The 20171-nt window shown below is 37.3% G+C and overlaps 1 protein-coding gene across 1 annotated transcript in view; it reads right to left on the minus strand.

Annotated features, from left to right (window-relative positions):
- LOC308666785 (cytosolic phospholipase A2 epsilon-like) overlaps nt 1–20171 on the minus strand; it is a gene marked incomplete at both ends in the record, with an annotated part of 55777 nt that overhangs the window by 6424 nt on the left and 29182 nt on the right. Inside the window, 11 exons of the mRNA XM_081325712.1 lie at nt 541–648; nt 2780–2917; nt 3187–3301; nt 3886–4108; nt 5390–5526; nt 10656–10791; nt 13612–13649; nt 14699–14791; nt 15484–15650; nt 16672–16735; nt 19189–19231. Coding sequence (XP_081181838.1) covers nt 541–648; nt 2780–2917; nt 3187–3301; nt 3886–4108; nt 5390–5526; nt 10656–10791; nt 13612–13649; nt 14699–14791; nt 15484–15650; nt 16672–16735; nt 19189–19231 — 1262 coding nt within the window. The remainder of the gene's footprint in view (nt 1–540; nt 649–2779; nt 2918–3186; nt 3302–3885; nt 4109–5389; nt 5527–10655; nt 10792–13611; nt 13650–14698; nt 14792–15483; nt 15651–16671; nt 16736–19188; nt 19232–20171) is intronic.

Raw genomic sequence — 20171 nt, forward strand, 5'->3', positions numbered from 1 at the left:
ACAAGTTGGGAAAGACAGGCTCACAACCTTGGCAAACCATGGTTTATCACTGGCTGATGAAGGGCATACATTTAAACTGTAATGACTTGGGAATAAAACCCAAGATATATTTGGATAACAACCTTTGCTGCAAAATTATATATCAGTTTCCTTCTATGGAGCTTCCTCTTCCAAGTGTGTTGGGACTTAGTTTCCAAAATTCCCTGACTGCATGAAAAGCATCTGGTTAAGAAAAGCTAATTTAAGCAACATATTTTAAACAAACAATTGTCTTATCTATTCTGGCTATATCTGGAGATTTTAAAAAAAAAGTTTAAAAACATCATTGTGGGTTAGGCATGAAAAGCACTGGGTATTTCATTCTACTTGTCAAAATAATGGGGGCAACTTTGCAAGCATTTTCAAACTTATCTAAACTAAAAACAATAACTTCATACAGAAAATGTCCCTTCTTAACTGGGATGAACTCATTAATCTTAATAAACAATAACAAATTTACAAACCAGGAAAGGCAAGAAGGGAAAAAAGAAAACAGCTTACCAATGTCTTGTATTCTGTCTCTTGTCCATCTATACCAGAAGTCTTCTGAGTCATAAGCTATATTCCAGAAATAGAGTATATCCAAAGAAAATATGCTGCTCCACATACCTGTCAAATAAATTTAAATAATTTTAATAAATGTAAATAAAGTCTTAATTGATAGTGTCAAAATGAAATGAAATTGTTTCATTTCCACTGCACTTAAAGTTTCAGCTTTCAGCTTTTATCCACATTCTGAGTTTTCCAGATATTTCTAACCGAGAATTGTTGGGTGACACAAATATATTTTACATAACCGTAAAGGCTTGCTTTATAACTTGATCAATTAGAAAAACAAAGTCAGTAATCCTTGTAACCACTTCAGATACTTATAGAAAACTCCTGAAAACATCCAGAAAACAATAAATCCATGCATTACCTCAGGACTCCCATTCCTGGAAAAGGAAAAATTGTTCAGCCTGTGTACAGATGCAGTTTTTTCAATAACCGTGTTTCATTACAAAACCCAAATATGGTTTGTGGAGTCTTGAATGAAGAATTTCCAAATACGGACATGCAATTACACGCACAATAGTATTCAATCACAGGTACCAATTAATAAACAATACAGTTATGGTGAAATGGATAAGTTTTTTTTTAATGACTGGTGAAGGAAAAAACAGTGGGGACTAATAAAGGAGAATATTTGTAGCTCGGGTTTGACATGAGAGGTCCTTGGTGCTCTCTGAGTGTGCTTGTTTTCTTGCAGACATTTCATTCTCCAAACTAGGTAACATCATCAGTGCTAATAAGGAGTGCTGTTTGCTGTTAGTTTGTATTCTAGTGGCTTGCCTGTCAGTGTTGGTGGGGGTGGCCTTAGAAATTCTTTGATTGGGCTGTTTGCTGTTGGCTTCTTTGGCAGTTTCTTGATTGGAGTATTGTTTACTTGATTGCTGGTCTGATGTTAACCTTGGAGTTAATCTATGCTGATCTGGGTGCTGATTGTTGGTGGAGAGGTCCCTGGGTCTTTTTCTTCCTTTTTGGCCTGGGTGATAGTCTCTTTTGCATAGTCTGTATATCTAGTTAATGTCTATGTGTCTATTGATGGCTGATTTGTCAGAGTGTTGTGCTTCTAGAAATTCCTTGTCATTTTTTGGACTTGGCTTGGTCTAGGATAGTCACATTTTCCCAATTCAAACGATGGCTAAATCTGTCTATATGTTGCATAATTAAAGAATTTTCATCATGTCTTCTGACTGCTAGTTGGTGTTCGTGGATGCATTTTGCCAGTCTTCTGCCTGTTTGTCCTACATAGTGGTTGTTGCAGTCTTTACATTGTATGTTGTAGAAGACACCTGTTTTTTTTTTCTTCTGGGGTTGTTAAGTCTTTTGGTCTGCTTAGGATGTTTTGAAGGGCTTTATTTGGCTTGTGTGCTATGCTGATTCCATGTGGTTGTACTAGTCTGTTGATGGTTTCTGAGATATTTTTGATGTAAGGTAAAGGTAAAGGTTCCCCCGCACATGCGTGCTAGTCGTTTCCGACTCTAGGGGCCAGTGCTCAACTCCATTTCAAAGCCGAAGAGCCAGCGCTTGTCTGAGGATGTCTCCATGGTCATGTGGCCGGCATGACTAGACGCCAAAGGCGCACGGAACGCTGTTACCTTCCCACTGTAGTGGTCCCTATTTTTCTACTTGCATTTTTACATGCTTTCGAACTGCTAGGTTGGCAGAAGCTGGGACGAGTAACAGGCGCTCACTCTGTTACGCGGCACTCGGGATTCAACCCACCAAACTGCCAACCTTCTGATCGACAAGCTCAGTGTCCTAACCCACTGAGCAGTGTAATTCTTTTTAGGGTTTGTGTTGGTTGTGCTATATTGGGTGGAGTACTCAAGGACTTTTTAATAAAGTTGCATGGATATCCATTTTGTTGGAATATGTCATATAGTTGCTTATTTCCTTTTTCTGCTGTTTTAGTTTGCTGCAGTGTGTTTAGGCTCGTCTAAATAAAGGGGATTGGGGAGTCAGGGGTTACTGGTTTTTATTCTTTTATATTGGGTTTTTTACTGTTTGTAAGCCACCCAGCATCACTGAGTAATATAGAAAGATAGATAGATAGATAGATAGATAGATAGATAGATAGATAGATAGATAGATAGATTGATTGATTGATTGATTCTTGAAAAAAGTAATGTAGGCAACTTACAACATTGCACAATAACTTCCTTTTGTTTATGGTACGGTTTACTTATTTATTTACCTTGCATGAAGCAGATCCGAATTTCTGGAAACTTCTTCATCAGTCGTCCCATGAAAAATTCATTCCCAAAATCTTCTGAACGAATATAGGCACCATATTTTATACTTCCCACCTCATAAGGAGTGAATTCTAGCCATTCTGGAAGCACAAGATGGCCATTAATATATCTCAGACATTCTCAATTACAAAATTAACCAAAGCACATAAGCTGTTCTTTTTTTATTTGTTTTACCCTGGGAGTGGGAATTTTATTGTATCTAGGCACTTGTTCTCTTCTCTGGGAATTCGTTCCTGTCTAAGGTGAAAAAATTCTCACCTATGTAGATTTTAGTATTAAACAATTAAAATGTTAATACAGAATAATATGACTCAGTACCGGCATATATCAGAGTTTAATACAGCATTACCTTTAAAATCTTGAGCACTGTAGTTGTCTTTTAGGTTGACTGCCAAGTAAATAGGGAAAGGATTCTGGCCTTCATTCACAGCCATGCGCTGATCAGAAAGAGTGTGATTGTCTTTCTTTGACAGAGGGAGAAAAATATGTATGTTGACCAGCAGTTGTCCATAGATGTACCAGTTTTATCAGAGAACTCACTATGAATTTTAAGCTAACAAAGATATCTAGAGTTCTTCTCTGTTTGCTAGACCATAAGCAAGATGGAGTGGAATAGGGGAAGATTTACATGTGTATAGGAACTTACACGTGCTACATATCTATGTTAATCCTCATGTAAGAACACTGGAAGAGCCTTGCTATGCCAAATATAAAGATCATCTAACAAAACATCCCAGTTCCTACAAAGAGCAGATATTTCCAGGTTGTCCAAAAGCAGAATGTGTAGGTCAACTGCCTTCTCTAACTACCCACACATGCAACTTTTAATCCTGAATATAAGTATATGTGGTTAATAATCACTGAGAGGTGAATTTTTCATATGTTATCGTCCACTTTGAAAAGCCACTCAGCTTGTTACATGACTTACCTCACTTCCATAAACAACTGCACAATATATGAAGAAGGACTTTCCTATTAGACTATTTCTTTTTCAAAGCATACATCGATTGCATAGATCTCCCAATTAATTAATATGAAGGCTTATTACCTCATCATGGAACATGGATTCAATGACAAGGCCCCAGAGGTCTATAAAGGAAGTGCTATGTCCTTCTTTGATTCTTTGGCTTAGTTCATCATAATAATACTTCAATTTATCAATGGAAAAACAGTTAAATTTAGATTTGGTCACTTGTCTTCGGGCTTTGTTAATGGCATCTTCCAGGTATTTCTGTGACCAGTCAGGATCTTCATATAATTTACACATGGTCCTACGTTTTATTGAAAATAATAACAATAAAATGTAAGAGTAACACAGAACTAACAGCATAGTAACCTTACTTTCAGAGACAGTGACACTATTGCTAGGTTTAAATATAATTTGGGCTACAATTGGGTATGTGTAGTTTAACGAAGAGAAGAGTGAGGGGTGACATGATAGCAGTGTTCCAATATCTCAGGGGCTACCACAAAGCAGAGGGAGCCAAGCTATTCTCCAAAGCACCTGAAAGCAGGACAAGAAGCAACGGATGGAAACTAGTCAAGGAGAGAAGCAACCTAGAACTAAGGAGAAACTTCCTGACAGTTAGAACAATTAACCAGTGGAACAACCTGCCTCCAGAGGTGGTGAATGCTCCAACACTGGAGGTTTTTAAGAAGAGACTGGACAGCCATTTGCCTGAAATGGTATAAGGTTTCCTGCCTGTGCAGGGGGTTGGACTAGATAACCTCCAAGGTCCCTTCCAACTTATTATTATTATTATTATTATTATTATTATTATTATTATTATTATTATTATTATTATTATTATTATTATTTTAATAATAACAATATACAATAATATTCTCCTGTTTTTCTTCTTCAACAGGGCTTTCTGAGTAGTGAGGACAGTGATCCAGGGTTTCCCACATGGAGGGGGCAGAATTCAAAATATAGTATCTGAAATGCCACATAACATTGTCCCTTGAATATCATAGTACTTTCTATTTAAGTTGATAATGGTAATTATTGGGTCATTAACTTTAATGGGTGGGAAAACGAGGAGGGGAAAACTGTCATTAAGAGGGGATGCAGTGAGAAATGGGTGGTTGGTTCTCTACTGAATATTTTGCCCCTAAGAATATTTTTACACTGAGCATCATTGTAGCACATCCATCTCAACTACAAACTGTTGTTAACTGTAAGTCTAACCAGTAAAAAAGGGTTAATTTAAATGGAATGTTCTTTATGAAGTTGTAAACTTCTGTCATTGTCCTTTTGAAAAATACTGTAGGTTAAAACTTAATTACATTTACTTAAAATAATTTTAAAGTAAAAGTGGCATATATGTTTCTTGCCCAAACCCATCCCAGCTAAATCATTAGTTTTATTCATGGGAAAGGTGGAGGTTATATAAATTCATTTCTCATTTAGGAGGTTGTGGTATGCAAAGTTTTTAATAATCCTTGTCTTGCATATTGTTCTGAACTTTTCCTGCAACATTGGTATGCCACATACATTATATAATGGGTGGGTCATGAAAGATAGTAAATGAAAAGAAAATCCTCCTTACCATGTTGTGCCAGATAAACCCGTAAGGTATGTAATACAGTCTAATAGATTCAGTTTCTGCAAACCCAGAAGGCTTCCATACATTGCTGTAAAGGATCTGGTTCCACCACCAGTTGTCATTATTGCAATTACTGGTACCTATATAGGACAAAATGGCAGAGTAAGCTGCTAGTCATAGCTCCAAGAGGAAAAAAAATCTTAAAATTGAGAAGGTTGAGCAGATGTACCATAGGCAAGTTCTAATTGTAGGCATTGACAGAAATGACTACCAGTTTTTGCATCTGCAGTGCATGGCCGCGCGAGAGCGGACCTCTGCTTCCCATGGCTATTTTCTTCCTGCTTGGGGGACCCTAGATGGGTCCAAAGTTGCCCCGGAGAAGTGACTGTGAATGAGGGGTGCCCCATCGATCACAAAGCAATGGCAATCGCTTCGTTTGATCCGGGGAAAGCTCTCCAAACCCAACAGGAGGAAGGCTAGTGTGAGTGTCTAGACCAAGTTGCTTGCAGCCGAAGTCCCAGAGCACGAACTTAAACATCGGTGAACAGCATGCTTGTGAGAGTACTGATCTTCTTTCTTCTATCTACTATTTAAATCTTTGAAAAGATCCCCAAAGCAAAAAAACCTCCAGAAGTGAAGGGAGGGGATTACATCCCCATTCCCTTACAGATGGAAGTGGCAAATTAACATAAAAGGTTGAAAGAGATATACTAAAATTTGATTTAAAATATTTCAGTGGGGACAAATCTAGGAACTAAAAAACTGTCAAGATCATACCCTAAAAATTTCTGATGGAATTATAAAAATATATAACAAAAATAACTTTTTGATGGAAAGAAAAACTGAAAAAAAAATAACTGCTGACACCTAGTGGAGAATCAAAGAATAGAACACTGACAATAAGGACTCAGAAACTGGCAGAATGCCCAGAAACAAAGAAAAAGTTGTTCCTTTGAATTGCAAATAACCTTAAAGACAGCTGGGAACAAAGGAAGAGCCAGCTATAAGAGTAAAAGTGTTTGAAAGGAGAGGAAAAAACACCTGGCCTGTTGCTTAAACCTAAGAACTGTTTAGGGGGGAAAAAACTTTGGCTTTTGGGCTAATCTTTTAGAGGAGAATTTGCAGAATTTAAAGTGGCTTAATATACTGAATCTGAAATTTCGACTGAACAATAAATTGACTTTTGAATTAAAACATTGATGAAAGTTGATTTGAAGGGGGGAGACAACATGGATATCACATACATATCAGAAAATGACAGGATGCCACATTCAATATTTTCTCCTGAAGGGCTTAGCCTAGAAAATAATAAATAATAAACCTTTATTGTCAAAGTACAACATGTGTACATTGAGATTAGCTGAGCCTCCCCCCCCCTTGCGCTCTCCCCCCAACACACAGTGACAACAAACCCTCCATCCCACCACACCATGTGAACCAACTACACCACACACCGGCCTCCCAAGTCAATTCTGCATAAGATTATGTCCCATTTAAAAGCCTAACAGCCCACGGATAAAAGCTATTTTTCAGCCTGTTGGTACAAGGCAAGATAACTACTTTGCCAGAGGAAATATATGTAATGTTAGGACAAATACAAATGACAATAGATTCAAACCACAATGAAATTCGAAACAACTTTGAGGATTTAAATAAGCATATTTCCAATCTAAACCTACAATTAAAAAATACTCAGGAAATAACAACAAAGGAACAAACAAATCAGACAGCAGATTACAAACTAGAAGAGTATGATCAAATCGATGAAATAACAAATGAAAAGAATTACAGTTTGACACAAACAGGAAAAATCTACAAGGTTCTGATACAACAAGAAAAATAGAATTATTAGGGGAACTATTAAAGTTTGGGGGACAGAAAGAATTTATCTTACTTACTTCATCTTTTGTATTCCCAACAATATTTGTAAAAATACAGGAACGTTGGGTAAACAGATTACATCAACTTGGAAAATTACTTGGCAAAAGAAGAAGATCAGAGACAGATACAAGAGATTTGACTCGCCCTACCAGATGGACTATTACGTGAATAAACATTTGTTTGACTATGGCTAAAAGAACAGAGAAGTTCAAGCATAAAGGGGCCTTATAACAAGAAGGATAATGAGATTTAAGTAATATAGTATTTTTATAATATATTAAATGTTGTAATAGTAGATTGATGTAACTTTTATTAATATATAAGCAAAATATAAACTGATTAAAAAGGATGTTATATCTAGATCAGTGTTTTTCAACTACTGTTCCGCGGCACACTAGTGTGCCGCGAGATGTTGCCTGGTGTGCCATGGGAAAAATTGAAAAAACACTGACCTAGGAGACAGCGGTGAGAGGCGGAGGAGGAGGAGGAGGAGGAGGAGGAGGAACAGCCGCGGGCGGAGCGGCGCTGCAAGACTCTCTGGCGGGGAGCGCTGGTCACCGGAGCCTTGACTAAGCTGACGGGCCCTACTTCGCTGGAAGCAAAAGCCCGGGAAAAGAAGTGGGCTCGACCTCTCTAGGCACCAGGGCTCCATGGCAGCGTAGCTCCGCCCCCTTCTCTGGCTTCGGAAGGTCTCTTGCTGAAGAGAGAGAAGCTGGGGAGAGGCGACCGGCTCGCTTATCGGAAGAGGACGGACGGGCGGCTAGCCCGGCTCGCCTGAGCTGTCGCGTGGTTGGTTGCCTGCAACGTTCGAAAAAGCTCTTCTTCCCCAGCACGCGCCGCTTACTCCTTACTCCCCGCGCGGCTGAGGATGCGAGACTCCCGCCTGGTCGGCTGCCTGGCTCCGCTTTCTTTGCTCGCCGCGACCCCTCGCCCCAGCCCGAAATAGAGGGATCTGACTGCTTCGCTCTTGGAGGCTTCACTTGCGTCTGAAAAATTACACGGCTGATTTTTTTTAACCTGTCCTTTTGATACGTTGCATAATAAAATGTCCTTTGGACCAAAGCAATTAAAAACCTTTGGGGTTTCCCCCTCCCTCTGGAGTGAAGTGCTTTTGATGGTAAAGGTGAGAAAGAAAGAAAAAAGGAAGGGAAAAAAGGAGAATAGAAAAGAAAGAGAGAGAGAGAGGAAGGAAGGAAGGAAAAAAAGCAGGAAGAAAAATTAAAAAGAAATGCAAGTAGCTTCCAGTTTCCACAACAAGTAGAAAGCAAGAAATTGAGAGAGGGAGGGAAAGAAAGTGGGAGAGAGAAAGGCAGGAAGGAAGATAAAGAAAGAAAAGGGAGGGAGGGAAGGAAGGAAGAAAGAAAAGAAGAGAAAAAAGAAAATACAGAAAGATAAATTAAAAAGAAATGCAAGCTTTCCTTTTCCTTCACAGCAAAAACAAACAAAAGCCCCAAAATAAAATAAAATGAAATAAAGAGACTAATAATAATAATAAGAAGAAGAAGAAGTTGGAAGGGACCTTGGAGGTCATCTAGTCCAACCCCTTGAGAACACAGGCCATCCTTGACTTATGACCGTTCGTGTAGCGACCGTGGGGAGGTCCAACGGTGCGGAAAACGGTGGAGTGCCTCGTGATTTTTTTCATGAAACAAGTGTGCCTTTGCCCAAAAAAGGTTGAAAAACACTGATCTAGATACTATAAGGCAGATAAAAAGTATAGTATTTTTTATAATGCATGACATAAAATATTGGGATGATGTACCTAAATGGGAAAATTTAGACAATGAGATGTCTAATATTAAGAAATTATGACTGATAAGAATTTTATTGAATATAAGGGAATCTAAGCGAACAAAAATTATAAAAATTATAATGAGATGATGGTTATGAGAATAATATAAGCTGAAAAAACTGTTATATAAATTATTATTCTTTGTATAAATATAAAAAAATGCCTACACCTAATCATTTATATTGCTAAGCACATTGATTTGTGCTTTAAATTGTAAGCCACCCTGAGTCTTCGGAGAAAGGGCGGGATATAAATGGGATTAAAATAAAATAAATAAATAAATAAAATATATATTGAAAATATTAAGAATAATATTTTCGCTAAGGTTGAAGAAGGAAAATACAAATGGGAGAAGGGAAGACCAAAGAAATCTATTATTAATTAATATATTAATTATGGAATTAACAAATTTAATCATTATTGACTGTTAATTAATTATTACTGTCCTTTTTTCTTGTTAAAATATAAACCAAGACAACACTCTGTACACCAGGCACTGGACATTGTTATAGTTAAAAATCAATAAAATATTTATAAAAAAAGACAGAAATTATACAGGCAAATGGTCTTGTATTTTTTTCCTATCAGTTCTCATTCGAGTTGATAAAAGAAATGTTACTTTAAGATTTATTTGAAAGGAAAATAAATGCTTGTACATTGGAGAATGCTTGTGAATGGAGTGTGGTTTTTTTCTCCTACCTACTTAATTATGAGGTTGCATAGGGGTGTGTGTGAATGGTGTATTCTTCATTGAGCAATCATCTCTCCAGCAGTCTCTACACTGCTGGGCAGCTTCCTTATCTTCCCACACTTCAATTAGGACCAAAGGAGAGACATCCAGAAAGAATTAGTGCTATGAAGCTTTTTCAGTGATAGTACTACAGTATAGTTAACAGCACAGTTGCTAAGCATGACATCACATGACCATGACTTGTGATTTTTACTGCTAGATTCTCCATTGATTTTGCTTCTCAAAAGCCAGATGTGAAGCACACAAATGATGAACATGTGGCCATGGGCATAAATGCCCACCAGTTGCAAAGCAACCAAATCCCAATCATGTGACCCCGGGGACTGTGCAACAGTCATGTGAAGCCCAATGGTGAAGTTACTTTTCAGTGCCTTTGTATCTGCAAATGGTCGCTGGAAAGGGAAGGAGGTAAGCAAGGATTGCTTGTCTAACAAAAAGAGGTGTCCTGCCCTGGAGAAACTGTTGCAGAGGTTCTCCTTTCCCTGTAGACATTCCAAGAAATTGTCTACCCAATTCACCTAATCTTGACCCCATTTGTACCCAGCTGTAAAGATAAGTTGCTATTCAAATTATGCTTTTAGCAGCCAGGATGATCAGCTTATTTTCTTCCAGTTGAAAGAATAAATCCTATATCCTTCTTACTGGCACTTTTGTCTCCTTTATTCTTGACTTCTCTCTACATATCCATTAATATTTGGCATTGCTGAACCTACAGAAGGGTGGTTTTTGCTGTTTATGGCAATTTGCCCCAGAATATATTACACTAATTCATAAATGGAATTAGCAATTTGCTCTAAACTTATTGGTGCAATAAAACAAAGTGGGTACGTCCCGGCTTGACCTACCTCATCATCCTTCAGTTCTTTTTGTAGCTGAAGAGTCTTTTTGAGGGCAGCTGCCACATATTTATTTCTCTTCCTTAGGAAATCTTGTTCTTCTGCACACAAACCATACCCTAAGCGCTCGTCTAGGTCTTTAGGCCTGAAATATAATAATTCACATTTTGCAATGCATCCTCTATTAACATATCAACTACAATAACTAAATAGTCTTTAGATTTACCTTCTATTTATTTACAGAAGTATAACCACAATAGTTTGTTGCATAAGAATGGATAACAATGGATTTTGTAAAAAAAATAGAAGAGGATCTGGAACTCCCAGTAATGTTCCAAAATAGTCATCAATTCTGCAGAATTCTTCACAAAAATTAATGAAAAAAGCCAGAGGAATTTACCTCTGGCACTCAGAAGGAGATGGACAAGTATAACAATTATTCAGCTGTACCTGAAATCTCCAGAATGTCTTTTTCTTGACCTGGCCTATTTTGAAGAGCTAAAGGAAATTGAGCTTTGTCGGATCAATGTCCAAATGTTACTGAGTAACCAAATAGGAGATTGCTCATGACGTTACAGGATGAAGAGTCAAGAAATAAAGGGAAATGACCACAGAGGTTGTGTGGTGTGTTCAGGTATGGGGGAAGGAAGCTCATCTCCTTAACAGTGGCTGATTACAAAAACTGTACCCTGAGAAATGTCGATTGCTCACCATGAATGAATCAGTGACTATTTCTTGCTAAGAAAGCAAAGGCTGCAAATATAAAGCATCCAATTGAATGAGAACTGAGCTGACAGATCCATAAAAGAAATCTAAAAAAGTGTTTCTCACTTGGACCTAGCGGATGGAGTTCAAGGGCAATCTTTAACAGGTATTGTTCTTAAGGCAAAGCTTAGTAAAATGAGAATATGAAAAGGGGAAAAAGAAATAAAACCTTAGACTGATGTCTCTTTAAGAAACAGTGATGAAATTGAACGAAGTCTGAACTTATGTTTGTGTTCTGATTTAAAACAAGGGCTTCAGAAAAAAATCTGAAGAAGGAAAAGATTGTATTTCAGCACATATGGAAGGATAAAGATCTATCCAATAAAGCGAAAAAGATTTCCTAAAGAAAAAGACTACAATTGAGCTTATAGAGGAAGTAATTCTCTATTTATTTCCTCTACAAAAGGAGGAAGATCAATCAAAATCACAAAACAGAATCACAATCAAGGGGGGAAAGGTACAAGACATTCTGTACTGTTGGAATTCCAAAATTGTTTTCAAACCCTCAAGAGGAATAGTCTTGGAATTTTCATAGACTAAATTGAATGAGAACTGAGCTGATAGATCCATAAAAGAAAAAATGGGCTGAGTCCTAGGGGGGGGGAGAACAAATGGTCTTTATAGCTGGCGGCTTACCACAATAAGAAATTGCATTAAATATGTGGTGCCCAGACCCACTGTGAACTGTTCTCTCTGCAAGGAACATGGATCAAGAATATGAAGAATAATCACCCAAATGTATCAAATCCCCTGCTAATTTATGGAATTATAAGCTGCCTAGAGTCACTGACTGAAATGGGCGGCTGTAGAAATTAATTAAATAAATAAAATTATGCCTTCTTCCAATTCATGTGCGGGGATGTAACTTTGCAAGGAAGAACTTCCCTAGATCATCTAAGAGGAAGGTCAAGAACACAGGAGGGGGGGGGTTATCCATACTTCCTGTCCATGGAAGAAGACTAAAAAGGAAAGAAGAATACTACAGCTGAATGACTGAAGACCTTTTTTTGTTTCTCAAAATATGATTAGGATTATCTTTACATGATGGGACTGGTAAAACCTTGTGGAGTTGGAAAAGAAAAAAAACAAACTTCGGAAGTACGAACCTCATATAAAGGCTAGTGTTTTGCAAAATAAGTTTTAAATATTACTATAATAGGCCCTGTTACACTGTACAATTAGAAAAGACAGGAAAAACATGGCTTATTGATTTCATGGCTTTAATCTAATCAGAATACAGCTGGAAGGGATGTTGGAGGTCTTCTAGTCCAACCCTAATCAAGCAAGGGACTCTATATCATTCCTACAAGTGAGAGTCCAGTTTCTCCTTAAAAACTCCAGTGATGAAGCACCCACAACTTCTAAAGGCAGGATGTTCCACTGGTTAATTGTTCTCACAGTTAGGAAGACTTTCCTTGATTCCAAGTTGCTTCTCTCCTTGATTAGTTTCCATGCATTGTTTCTTGTCTTGCCTTCTAGTGCTTTGGAAAATAAGTTGACTCTCCTCTTCTTTGTAGCAGCCCCTCAAATACTGGAATACTGCTATCATATTACCCCTGGTCCTTCTTTTCTCTAGACTAGCCCTACCCAAGTACTGCAATCTTTCTTCATATGTTTTAGTCTCCAGGCCTTTCGTTATCTTAGCTGCTCTTCTCTGCATTTTTCCAAAGTCTCAACATCTTTTTGTAATGTGGTGACCAAAACTGGATGCAGTATCCAACTGTCTATAATTGTATTTCATTGTCTATAATTTAATGCTCATAGTAAGAAAAGGAAATAAAGAAAATGAGCTTGAATTGTTAGGACAGGAAGGCAAATGTGAGTCAGAGGTATAATGGTGACCTTAGGTCAATTGAAATGTACAGTAGCACTTGAAGGACGAAGGATGTTCAAAAGGAATGGAAGATACAGAAATGGAGGAGGAGTTTCATTGCATGTTGAAAATATCCAGACTGCAAAATATCCAGAAAATATCCAGAAATCAGTCACAGTAGGGTAAAATAGTAGGCCACCATTTCATTTATACGGGAATTTTGAAAATTAATGACATTACTAACTTTACATACTTAATTTCAATAGGGTTTAAACATTCAGTCTCATTAAAATGAGTTTTCCTTGAACAAAGATCAGACAATCTTATTTTAAAATAAAAGTATGTAAGTTGTTGCTCCTTTGTTATCTTAAAAAGCTGGTATTTTACCATTCTTTTGTCTCCACATGTAGATCAAATGATTCATTCTGAAAATCAAGGGAATAAATAGAAAATTAGGCATATCATTCACTATGCTATGCTTTCTTAATTAGGGAGGGATAAAGAACAACCCAATCTTGTTATTAAATCAACTTTAGTTTTAGATCTAATGTACAGTTGAAATTAGGGACGCGGTGGCTCAGTGGGTTAAGACGCTGAGCTTGTCGATCAGAAGGTCGGCAGTTTGGCGGGTCGAATCCCGAGTGCCGCGTAGCAGAGTGAGCGCCTGCTACTCGTCCCAGCTTCTGCCAACCTAGCAGTTCGAAAGCATGTAAAAATGCAAGTAGAAAAATAGGGACCACTACGGTGGGAAGGCGTCCAGTCATGCCGGCCACATGACCACGGAGTCATTGTCATTGTCCAGTCATTGGCGTCCAGTCATGCCGGCCACATGACCACGGAGACGTCCTTGGACAAGCGCTGGCTCTTCGGCTTTGAAACGGAGATGAGCACCGGCCCCTAGAGTCGGAAACGACTAGCACGCATGTGCGGGGGAACCTTTACCTTTACCTTTACAGTTGAAATTATATCTGATGTTAACCACAAAACAACAGATTTTCTATTTCTAAGTATCCATGAAAATATTTCCCTTCTGTAGTTGGTTTTTGTTTTATGGGACTTCTTTTGATACAATTATTAGAAACCCGAAAAGTGTAACTTTAGTCTAGAGGCAGATCATTCTACAATCGTAGGCATAGAATTTTGGCAGTTCAAGTCCATAGGGGTTGAGGCAGCCAATAGATACTATAAATATATACATACATACTTACTCAATGTGTATATATTTGTATGTATATGTTGGCAGTCAGGAGTTCAGGAGGACCCCCAAAATGTGAACACAGGATCTGAGTGGTGGAGCATGAGAGTGTGTGTGTGTATACAGACACATACATACAAATATGTACATACATTTCTTTCCATTTATCTATAAACCTCCATTTATCTATAAATCTCTCTCCAAACTGTCATATTCCATAGTTCCTCAATTCTAATTTAAATTCATGCACCATTGTTTCCTTTAAGAAAAAGAGCTCACCTCTCCTAGCATTATTTTCTCTTGTAAGGGAAGTTCAGTCAAAGGCAAAATCACAGTAGAAGTACATATTGAATTTCCTTCAAATGAAGCCAGCTAAATAGATACATATACATATAAGCACTTAAAAGAAGAAAAATTGTGAACATTTAATGCATAAATGTTACATGCTGAAATACAGATTAACACTAGATGAAAGAGAGAGATAATTTTTTTATTATAAAAAATAAATGACGTTTCTGAAGGTGCAAACCAGCATTCACTTCCACAATCAGAATTTTCCCACTTTCTGCTCTCTTTCTCTCTTTCTAGCAGCTTAATTCCCCTTCTCTAAATCTACTCTAGAAGATGCGCTAGCTCTCGAGAATAGATTTTACAATATTTAGCAAGTTGTAGTAGAGAGTGGTTGGCTCCCAACCCAGATGGAAAAGGCTAATTGGATACAGACTTAAACTTTAAAAATTGTCCAAAAATTAAGATTGTATTTTGGAAACCTTGTCCTTGAGACAAATTGGGAAAGAACTGTTCTAGGAAAAAGTTGGGGGAAAAATCAGTCCTTTTTTCTCAATCTACCAAATCAAAGTGAGCAAGGGGGTTCAGGACTGAGTTTCTCAACTTCAACAGCTTTAAAATGAAATCCACACATTTAAGATGAAGTCCACACATCTTTAAAGTTGCTGAGGCTAAGAAAAGACTGTTTCGGGATAACAGAATTTGTCAAAATAATTTCCTCTTCATTTATTTCAGCCCTATAACCATTGATGAAGTACTATCCATGATAACAATACCTTTGACCAAGACATTTTTGTAGGTAATGTGATCTCCAGATTTGACTGATGATTCTTGATACAGTGAAACTGAATGATGTTGCTACTACACTGACTGGAATCAGGATCCAATGAAATCTTCTGTGTTTCTTCAAAAGAACCCTTGACTGTAAGTGTTAAATCACCTTCTACGTGGATAGAATGAAAAACAAACAATATTAATAATAACTGTTTCTAGGCTTCAGCTAATAAGATTCCCAGAAATTTAGAGTAGATAAAATACTGCTAATCTGAATTTTCAGGGCAAATTCATTTCTTTTAACAATTTAAAAAAATGTGTGGCAGGGAGCATCTCATGAGATATCAACCCAAGGAAACAAAAGTAATATTTTTCTTAGTTCAAGAGCAGTTTCTCAAAAAAAGAGAAAGAAAAACTACTGGGGGTTTACCTTCACAAATGGCAGAGCAACTTGTGTACATGATCTTTCCCTAAGAAACTGGTCCACCCTACTTGCAGTGTTGTTGTTGTTAGCTGCGAAGTCATGTCCGACCCATCGTGACCCTATGGACAACATTCCTCCAGGCCTTCCTGTCCTCTACCATCTTCTGGAGTCCATTGAAGCTCACGCCTACTGCTTCAGTGACTCCATCCAGCCACCTCATTCTTTGTTGTCCCCTTCTTCTCTTGCCCTCAATCTTTCCCAGCATTAGGCTCTTCTCCAGTGAGTCCTTCCTTCTCATTAGGTGGCCAAAGTATTTGAGTCTTAGCTTCAGGATCTGGCCTTCTAAAGAGCAGTCAGGGTTGATCTCCTCTAGGACTGACCGGTTTGAAATTTTGCAGTGACAGAGATCCAAATCAGCATGCTGGTAAGCACCACATTTTCTCCCAATGCCTCAGAAATGACATTTTGTCAGTATCAGTGTCATTTCAGAGGTATTGCAGGTGGTAAGGAATGATGGTTCCTTCAGAGTGGGTTTAGGTGTTACTGTTTGTATTAAGGTAAGGACAATGAGCTATAAGAAATTCACACACTGTAACATGCAATACAGTTCTGAATGCATCCGTTAAAGGCTGAAATAATTAAAGGATCATTTTCACTTATTTATTTATTAAATGTATATGCCACCCATCTCACATAGCATTTTAGTCTGCCTAGTTCTAACACAGAGCAACACAGGCAAAATCAATTTATAATGCAATGACCTCACTTGTGAATTGTTGCTTCAGTTTCTCAATATCCACTCTGACTTCCAGACGTGAAACTTCACGTGACTGTAAGAGCAATGAATATCAGTTACACAAAGATTCATTGGTCAAAAACACTATTTTCTTATTCAAACTAATACAAGAATCTTTCCTCTACCTATTAAGTTTATATTTGGTGTTTTTCTAACTTTCCAGCTACTCTCTCTTTCTCCCAAAATTTCTATTGATTTTTGCTCCTCCAATTTCCTTCTCCATTCTTCTATTTCTCTCAACCAATTGGAACTGGAGATTCATGCCTATATAGATCAGTTCATATGACCCACATATATGTGAGTAATAATGGATTTACTTCAAAAATATGTTACTGCCATCAGAAACTTCAAGTCATTGCACGCATGACACTTCTATAGTGATCTATAGATAGAGCCTCCTCCAGACTGTAAAAATTTGAGCAACTACCAGCTAGCAACAAAGAATTCGGGATTTTATTTCTCTTTGCTGCCATCTAGTGTTCGTCCAGATTTTTCAGCCTAGATATGGTATGCCCATGCTCCTCAGAACCTGTAAATCAGTTTGTAACATTGCATGTTCCTAAGCTTTATGATAATAGAAGCTATCTCATGACATGAATAGACATATAATTCCTGAGATTTAATACTATCTGATTATATATCTTGGGCACAGGAGCCTGTTTTATACCAGGTCATAGTATTTGTTCTTCTACTCTTATATTGCCTATTCTGATTGGCAATGGCTGTCTCCATGATCTTTCATCTCCATATCACTTGCTACCTTAAGTGGACATACTGTTAGGCCCAAGCCTAAAGAGGACACCGCAAGATTCATTCAAGTCCAGTTCTTTATTTGTTTAGACCTAATAGACAAAATCTTGCCATACTAAAGCTATAACCTTCTAGCCTAATAGACATCCCCTGGGAGATTCTAGGGTGCGGTTACCCTGAACATTTTTTTCTCCCTCCATTTTCCAGTTCAGGACTATGCAGTCTCTTATTTAGGGCCCCTTCCTTTCTGGATTGTACTGCCTCATTCCTAAGAAACCACAGAGGTATTGCCAACATTTCCCACACTCCTCCAACTGGACATTCCATCACAGATGCTATGGTTTTGACATGAGGTCTTTGGTATGCAAAACTTGTATTATGCTATTGAGATATGGTTCTATCACAAGACAATACTTATACTGAACTGTATGTTATGACTAAAGCTGCTGGACACACATCCACAATAGATGCTTGATGAGTTGGAGTAAACTGCCTGATTCATTAATTTAAAAAATTATCCTACTTTTTTTTTAAAAAAAAACAACAACCATGAATATCCAATCCATAGCAGTGTTTGTAACACACAAGATTAAGTGTGTGACCTCCATCTCTCATTACTTTTCTCATTAGTCCAATAATTTCTAAGTTGTAATGAGAACTAAATAGCCATAATTATAATCTTATTCTGAGTCACATTATTTCTGTCATGTACGTTTTCAATGATAGTTGGGAAGAAAAGAAACTAATCACCTGAAGATGGGATGATCAATAAAGGAGGAGGAGATGGAGACTTGTAAAAAGAGTGATGTGCTCAATCTTACTGATACTATAAAGATGTTGTGTGCTGAAAGGAATACAGTTAGCATTTAGTTACTTTAACTAAATGGCCCCTAAATGGTCTCTGTGATGTATTTTGCTAACGGACAAGCTAAGGTACCATTTTGCAGGGTACAGACTAATGAGGATGAAATCATTGTGATGGATCGAAGAAGAGAGAATCTATGGCCATGGGGATTCTCTCCTGCTTAAGCCCCCACCATCAGTATGAGATTAAATGTGATTAATCTTGGATTCAGGAAATTCCACCTAATTTTATGAGTGAATTAGATATGATGCAGGGTTTTGTTTTTCCTATAAATTTTATTGCTATAATTAAGGGTACATGAGACATTTTAAACTCAGACTGATTCACAATCAAAAAAAAAAGACTATCTGTATTACCCTAATTCCAGAAGTATTGTGGGATTGCAGCTATGCTGTTTCAAGATCAGAACAGATTTGGAATGGTTTGAACAATCCATTTTAAATTTAAAATGTTTTTGCACATTTGCTTCATATCCTTAATTAGAATGTTCATTTTCTTTATCACCATCCTGAGTCCATTCCAAATGTTTTTAAACCTTGCCTTCCCATTAAGGAAGCCTACTATGGGTTCCAGTTCATTGCAAAGGTTGGCATGCAAGTTTTACCCCCAGATGACAATGTTCCATACCCAGAGTATTGGTACACTACTACACTTTTCTTTGCCCCAGACAGTGGGGTGTGCTGGAGAAACAGATAGCTATGGGTTGCCTAATGACTAGGTCCTTGTTCTAAGCCATGCCAAAACTATATCAGCTGCAGTTCATACAACATTGTTGCAATTGCTAAACAATCCTTTCATTTCTGATTGCTCTCTAATGGGTGCTGTGGATTCAATTACTTTAGAAAATATCTTTAAAAATAAATCACAATTACCACCAATACTCCATTTGTAATGATGTTTTCAGGATGATTTCGGCTACAAAACAAAATCAAAGAACATAGTGTTATAATCTGGTTTTTTTTAATTTTCTACAGAAAAACAAAGTCCAGTTGCCTTTTGAAAAAGCACCTTTGGGACAACCATGACCTGGATGACTGAGCATTTCCATAGATATAAATTCTCTATGGCTCATTGAGATACAAATTCCTTTATGCACAGATTTTCTTTCACTCCAAACTTAATCATCATTTGCAATCCCTTTTGACATATGAGAAATTGAAATGGAAAGATAGAGAATATTACCATATATTAGATTATATTGGCTTGGATGTATTTGATTGTCAAGTTAATGTGAACCATCACTTACATCATAATGGTACAACTATCCATTATTTGAGACCATACAGCTTCTAAAACTGAATGTTAAGCTACAAATGTTACTGGTGGCTCATCTAGTGTTAACTCACAATTCTCAATATCCAAGAACGTACCAAGGAGTACCTTTTAGAGAATTACTTGAACTACTTAGTAGAGTAGAAATGCAGAGTGTTAGTCAAACATATTAAGAAGTGCTACTGAAATTAGAATGCACATTAATATGCTACTGTAACTTTGGATGCAAATTAGTGTAGCTTGCATTCCACAATGTTTTTCAGCATACTCTGATTTAATGTTTGTATTCCACCTTTCTTACTCTGGTGTATGACTGTAATAAAGATTTGGTTGATTTAATGCAAACTTCCGTTGGTATAATTATTTTCTACGTTACAAACTTTGGTGATACCTCTGATTCTGTTCTAAAAGATTTTCTAACTACTTGGAACAGATTTTAAAAATGATTTTAAAACAGTCATTTGGCTAACAGAATACTACGAGATGCTACTGTTGGGAAACATCACCATAAATAAGTTAAATATAAGTACAGGTAGTCCTTTACTTACAACACTTTGTATAGTGGCTGTTCGAATATACAACG

The sequence above is a fragment of the Vipera berus genome (assembly GCF_964194415.1).
Source record: "Vipera berus genome assembly, chromosome: 1".
Lineage (NCBI taxonomy): Eukaryota > Metazoa > Chordata > Lepidosauria > Squamata > Viperidae > Vipera > Vipera berus.